We start from the raw sequence: 6,638 nt of genomic DNA, 5'->3' as shown, positions 1-6,638 counted from the left end.
ATATTAAAGCCATTTAGAGTGCAGTACCTCTTAATCTCTTTGCATAGGTTAAAAACTAGTATTGCCTTGAAAAGTGGGTGCTAAAGTAAAATATGATTGAAAAATGCCTCATCGCACCCTACTGGAACACTTCAAAGTGTAGTAAATGGAAGAAAACTTTGGCTTACTTTTTTGGCCATGTCCCTCTCCCTCCTTCCCTTCCTTTCACATTATTCTCCCAAGAAACGGAAAAGGATTTTTTGCATGTCAGCTAGCATTACATGAATAGAGCTACTCCAGTTTCATTTCAGAAGGAAAAAAATCAGCTCAAACATTAGACTACCAGCTTCCTGAAAGGCAGAAAGAAAAAAACCACAAAGAAAAACAAAACCAAGAGAATGAGTTTCCATACTTTTGATGTACATTGTTTAAGACGGAGTATTTTTCAGTTAGGGATGAGGTCTTACCTAGGACATATTTCCCCTTCCCTCAAGTCCCCAGAAGAAACAACAACAACAAAATCTAGCTTTTCCTTCTTGATGTTGCCATTATTGCAGTGTGCTTATGCTTTGTCTTCTTGAAAAAATAAATAATTAAACCTTTGCAAAAGGAAAATCAGCCACAGCTTAAATAAATAGTATCTATAAATATTATCTTAGTGGTAACTATATAATATTGCAAGTGCATCACTGAACAGATTAATGTAATGAAAGAGATCTTTTGTGTTACATATTTTACTCAGTTAAATGTTTATGTTCTTTTTCAAGTGAAAACTTACAATTCCCAAAAGAGCAACAATAAGCTTGAAAAATCAGGTTAGACGTCAGCAGCTGGCTATTAACAACCATCCTCTTGGCTAATATTTGTTTGCCCGGGGCAGCCAGTGTCCATAATCAGCATTCGTCTTTCATTTTCCTCAGCTGGGCTGTCTGGCAGGTGCTGGGTGGGGTAAACACCGAGGGGTCGGCAATGCCCAGATGTAGGTCAAAAAAGCGAGTGGAGGTTGTCACGCTGTAGTTCTTCGTGTAGGTTTCCTGCACTGGGTAACAGTCTTTGACTGTGTAAACGCCGACCCAGGACTCCACTGTAACCAAGCAGAATTGTGATTACTTTAGACGACCAGCATGAATGAACGTGTCACAGTGATGTCAAAATAACGTTCATTCCTCAAGCAAAGACTATAGGCTGGAACTGCCCATAGTTCTGTCCATATGCATGGCAACACCAAGAAAGGCCACAAAACTGGTATAATTTGGACACCGCAATGATCTTAAACCTGAACATGTTGGTGTCAAGCACATTTCAAATCATGATACTGTCATGGCATCGGTATGTCACCTTTCAAGTATGCCTCTACGGAAGGACCGTCACTTCTGCTTAGTCCCAAATGTAGTTGTGTTCTGCACAAGTCTGATTTCTCTCATCTCTCATGCCACTTTCATGTCAGCACTTACTCACTTCACTAGTAAAGCAATGAAATGCTCTGTTTTCCCAGAAGGCAAATTTTGGTGCCATCAGCTTGGGTAGCCCGGGGACATTTCATCTTACACTCTGTTCTTGACAAGTTGAAAGGTGTGATTACTGAAAACCTGTGGTCCATTTCACAATGTTGGCCCTCAACACAGCCTTTGAGGTTCTAAAACACTTAGTCCCCCCCCCATCTATGTGCGACATCCGATTCCTTCCTGTGCACAGGAAGTTCTGCACTCACCTACCCAAGGAAGCCCTTGTCCTCTGCTGTGCTGGGGACTCCTCTGCACCAGAACTGACGGCCATAGCATCTTGCTTCCACAACTTTTGGTCCTCTATAATTTTAACTGTCATTCTTACGCTGATGATACTCACCACATCTTTAATCCAAATAAACATGACCTTGCTTCATCTTTTTCCATCTTACTGTCTCAAGCACAGAGGGTTTGTCTCGTTTAAAGAGGAACATTCCCAAATACAACTCCAGTGCCTCCATCTCTTCTTTTAAATCGTTCCTTCTGTTTACGACTATTGATTCATATGATCATTATCATGTTCTTTTTTTTAATTCCTATTCCTCTCAAACATTTCTACTGGTTCATTACTTCAAGACTACACTCAATGCTGATCTCCTCCACATATGTGATGTAGCAAGTCTGTCCCTTTTTTTAACTTCAGTTTAATTCCACAATGTGCTTATCTCAGAGGTGTTCTGTCGCTCTCTTCCCCCCTCGTCCTCTGCCATCACCTCTACTTTCACCACTAACCTATTTCCGCAGTCAACAGCATCGAGGTGGTTTCCTTTGAACACCCTTCACTTTTGAAACCTCACTTTTAAATCTCTTTTATTTATCCCATGCATCTCTTCTGTGATCTTTCTTTACCCCTTCCACCATACACTGCTTCATCCAGTTGGTTCATGTATTTCAGATCCCTTGATAGTAGAAACTCATGAGGTTAAAATACAAAATTACCTACTGTGATCATAAATCAGTTCCTCTGAGTGATGCCTGTATGAATTTTTACCAGCTACAAGGAAGCTTATTTTCTCTCACTCGGCAGCTATCAAACATACTTCCTTTCTGTCCTTCCAGTATTGTGTGATACGCTGCATCACTATCACATTATTGGAAATAGATAAGCTGTGACATGAAACGCACATACAGTATCTAAAAAAAGGGTGGCAAGCTAAGCAATATTTGAACATATCTCTCCAGGGCATCCTAATACACCAAAAACATTCTGATCTCAATGAGTTTGTTTTTGAGTATCCAGAAATGGAGGATTCTTTTCTTCAACAAGTCTTTTATCAGAATTTTGAATTAAAAAATAAGGTCAAATATAATGCTACCAGGGTAGCCTGTATCTCTACTGAAACCTTCATAATTTTAACAGAAATATAATTTCTAGAATCCAAGCCAATATTAGCTGAAAGGTGGATGGGTAGACAACTTTAAGATATTATTTTTCTGAATGATCATACAGAAAAGCACTGGAGATACAAAATACTACAGGATAAAAATCACACATCATTAACTGAAGGTATCTGGATATTAAGTTCCATAAAAGTTCCAAAAGTACTGGACCTGAAAAACAAAATTCTTGGAGTGAGTGATAATTTGCCTCTTGTAGAATACCAGAGGATATATCAACCTAGTTACAGAGGTCTAATGATCTTATCCTTCATTTTCTACTTCATTCTTTCTACTTTTATTCAAGAAAGAAATATTTTCCCCTGGCTAAATGCTCAGGTTCATAACCAGTCTATATATTAGGTGTCTATAACCATAAGTATTGCATTAGCTGAATAAAGCCATAAATTTCATGGGGGTTTTAAAATTATTTTTATAGTTGTCTGGGTTATCAGTAAACCATAGACGAAATTGAAGCCAACGTGCTAATAAATTGCTATGCATCCAAAACATAACATACTGTACCTTGGAAAATTCAGCCTACTTTCTTTTATGATGCAGGTGTTCAGCTGCCAAATGCAGAACTAAGCCTCGAGAGCAGATGTTTCTTACTAGTGTAGTGGATAACAAAACTTAAGTGCATATTCATGATGTCTATTGCTGCAGAACCATGTACTGGATGAATTCTATGGTAACATTCGATACTAGTGTGTAGACACACACTGACACCTGCTTTGTTTCTATTATGCACACTCTAGTTTGAGTGTGCCCCTAATTATATTACCAATTCTTCTCTAGATAAATTTTGGATACAGGCTGCTGGATTCAGATGCAAAATGGTGCTCTTCCATGCCAAAATCTGTATGATATGAACTAAAACACAATCAAGTCCCTTGGACATATTTGATCCTGCTGAGATATGAAACATTTTCTTAATAAAATGCATTGATAATAAATTGATATGCTGTGCACAGGATATATTTATTATTTCTTCCAGCAAACTTTATAGAAATCTGGAAAGCTGGGGTGAAACATGAATAATTTTATTTTCCCCTGGGTAGCAGAGACAATGATTATTATTAAGATGAAACAAAAGCATGCACATACATTTCCTGGCTGGTTTTCTGTCAGACCATTCCTGTACCATAATTTCATCTCCAGGTCCCCCGATGTAATACTGATCTTCGTAAGTTGAATTGGCGGGAATATCATATGGATCCCATGGCTCTGTCAGAGCAATCTTCGAGCAAAGCTTTGTAACCTGTTCAATCTGAAACATCACTGCATCTTTGTAGAGCAGTATATACTCAAAGAATCTGAAACATGAAAAAAAAGCAGTTAATATAGATAGCCTTTTTCTATACTAAGCAAGGAGCATTGCTGATAAGTAAGCTTGCCTCTGACTTCTCAGTGTAAGACCATTTTCACTTGCATTAAACTTTGCCAAACTTTGAGAAAGGCTAACCAGTTGGGCTGAAATTTCCCATGCTGAAAGTTTGTCTCAGCTGACTCTTTCCAAAATAAATAAATCAGGCTGAACTGGTTCAGCCATTTCTGAGAACAACAGAACAACTTTTCTGAGAACAACTGAGAGAAAAACATGTTATTATTCCTAGTTTTGTTTTGGTTTTTAATAACTGTTTCATTAAAAAGCTGTAGTGCCTCCATGTTTTGGAGAAAGGACTTGAAATTTGGCAGGGGAAAAGTTTTTATTAAAAGATGCCCAGATTTGGCTAAGTTATAAGCCTTCGAAAAAATCTGCTCGCACAGGCTGGATAGATTCAATTCCCCATGAATGTGGTAGAGCCTTTCTCTGTGCTGGTTAGATCTGGTATCTGCCGTCCTCACAGATGCTCCTCCATGGCAAACCATGTAGCTTAGTGGGACATGCTGGTGAGGAGGAAGTACATGGGCCCCAGTGCAGAAACGAGAGGTTCTCCTTCCTAACGGCAAAGTTTCTCTATGGAAGCCACCAGACTCAAGAAGTAGTGAAAGGTGAAAGCAGAGGAGCAAAATAGTAAGGCAGAGATAAGGAGAGGTATGGAGATCAATGAGCTTGAGAGGCCAGAAGGTGAGGTCAACAAAATGGATAGTTAATAAGGATTTAAAAACAATCTTCTATAGAGTATGAAGTGACCAAGCCAAGAGATGATAAAACCTCTTCACGGACATTTTCATCTATTTACTAGTTATAGTAGCTGGGTCTACCACAAACAGTGTGACTTTGCTTCCATACCTATAAAAAGGAGGTGGTATGACCCTTGCCTTATAACTGGGGACAGAAACAGAGAGAAACTGAAATCAAAGTTATCAGAAGTATCAGCTGGTTTTGAATACGCAACCAGGTGTGGTGTCTCTAGAGCCTAACTTCTCCAGGCTACTTAGCATTTTCAATCAGATGGTGACTTGTCCAAAGCACAACTCAAAGCATCCTCATGTGTGCTCTGCTCCTTTTGCAAAGGAGAGCCAGGAGTCACTCTCTAAACCCCCCAAAACTGTGCACTCATTGTTAGCGGCTTCCTGTGAACATTTCAGCTCAAGTATTTGGCTACAGTCCACTGTTATGCAGTGACTCTAGAGAAATGGAAGGGATGGTATTAATTCCCTTGAACAGCTTCATCTTGCCTATCTGTAACACTGTCTCTTTCCATCTGTAATTCCTTGCTTCGCTCATGATGCTGCCTCAATTTCCTGCAAAAAAAAATGGCTTGGGTGTCTTTTGGACAGTGGCGTCTTCCGCTTCACAAAGCTGACGCTAGCCCCTAACAGTATTCATCTGTGCATCAGCAAGATGGGAAGCTGGTGGAAAACAGTGCATAATCCATGTAATTGAAGAGAAGATGCACAAAAGCAAGAGGGGGCCTCCTCTGTGGTATTTCCCAATTCCTGCATGTTTTTCTTTCCAGTCTTCACATTCTTTTGGGGAGGGTGTAAAGTTTACATAAAATAGGGCTGACAACAAAACAATTTACAGTTTTAATTGTTGCACTGTACAATTGCATCAGACAGGAGTCACTTCACCCACCACTGACACAGAGGCATTTAAAGGTTGCAGTATGAGAAGCGTCTAAGCATGGTTAAAAGCATCTGAGCAACATTCCCATCACATCCTGAGAGGATAATTTATCCAGCACGTGTGGAAACATAGGCAGGCTAAATGGCATTAGCCAAACCGAACGATGACGAAGAATGTAAAAGGGGACAAGGAGGCTGACACGAGGCAAGCTGGGGCATACCTCTCATGCACGACCTTGCACAACACGGGAGGTAGTTTGTCCCGCTTTCCGTGAGGGAGTCAGTCACCAGGAACTTCCCACACATTAACGAGACTCACACAGAGAGGCTGACAAGCTGCAAGACTATATATTAGCTTCCCCATGGTAAATCGCTCTCCTGCCTATATCTTAAAATATTCCTGCTTCTCTGATGACTCGTACCAACCTAAACTCGCGTGCCATTTTCTTAGTCAAAGGCAATGTCTCCACAGTCGTGATACGCTACCGAAGAATTCAGTATATATAAGCTGGTTCCTTACGTAAACCCAAGCCTGTGACCACGTAAGGACATACGTAGCTTTTATATCACATTCAGTCCAGAGAACGTACTCACGAGAACACTAAAATACACTTACTGATGTGTTTGCAACCAGGCTCTAATGACTCAACTACTGTTCAGCTGGCTGCCCAGCAGCTCCCATAAATGTCAGATGAGTCTATCAATGTGTTTGAGATATTTGAGTGATAACACAGTCACTTTGTAAAAGAACAAAAAAGCAAT

The 6,638-nt window shown here is 40.0% G+C and overlaps 1 protein-coding gene across 1 annotated transcript; it reads right to left on the bottom strand.

Annotated features, from left to right (window-relative positions):
- Nucleotides 1–238: 238 nt before the first annotated feature.
- EPDR1 (ependymin related 1) lies at nt 239–4,177 on the bottom strand (the record flags this gene model as incomplete). Its single annotated transcript, XM_009578799.1, has 2 exons — nt 239–1,063; nt 3,969–4,177. Coding segments are annotated over 2 exons (400 nt in total), but the record flags the coding sequence as incomplete, so codon positions are not given.
- Between the last annotated feature and the right edge of the window lie 2,461 nt (nt 4,178–6,638).

This window comes from Fulmarus glacialis, unplaced genomic scaffold, assembly GCF_000690835.1.
Source record: "Fulmarus glacialis isolate BGI_N327 unplaced genomic scaffold, ASM69083v1 scaffold13355, whole genome shotgun sequence".
Lineage (NCBI taxonomy): Eukaryota > Metazoa > Chordata > Aves > Procellariiformes > Procellariidae > Fulmarus > Fulmarus glacialis.
This window is presented reverse-complemented; position numbering and strand designations above follow the sequence as displayed.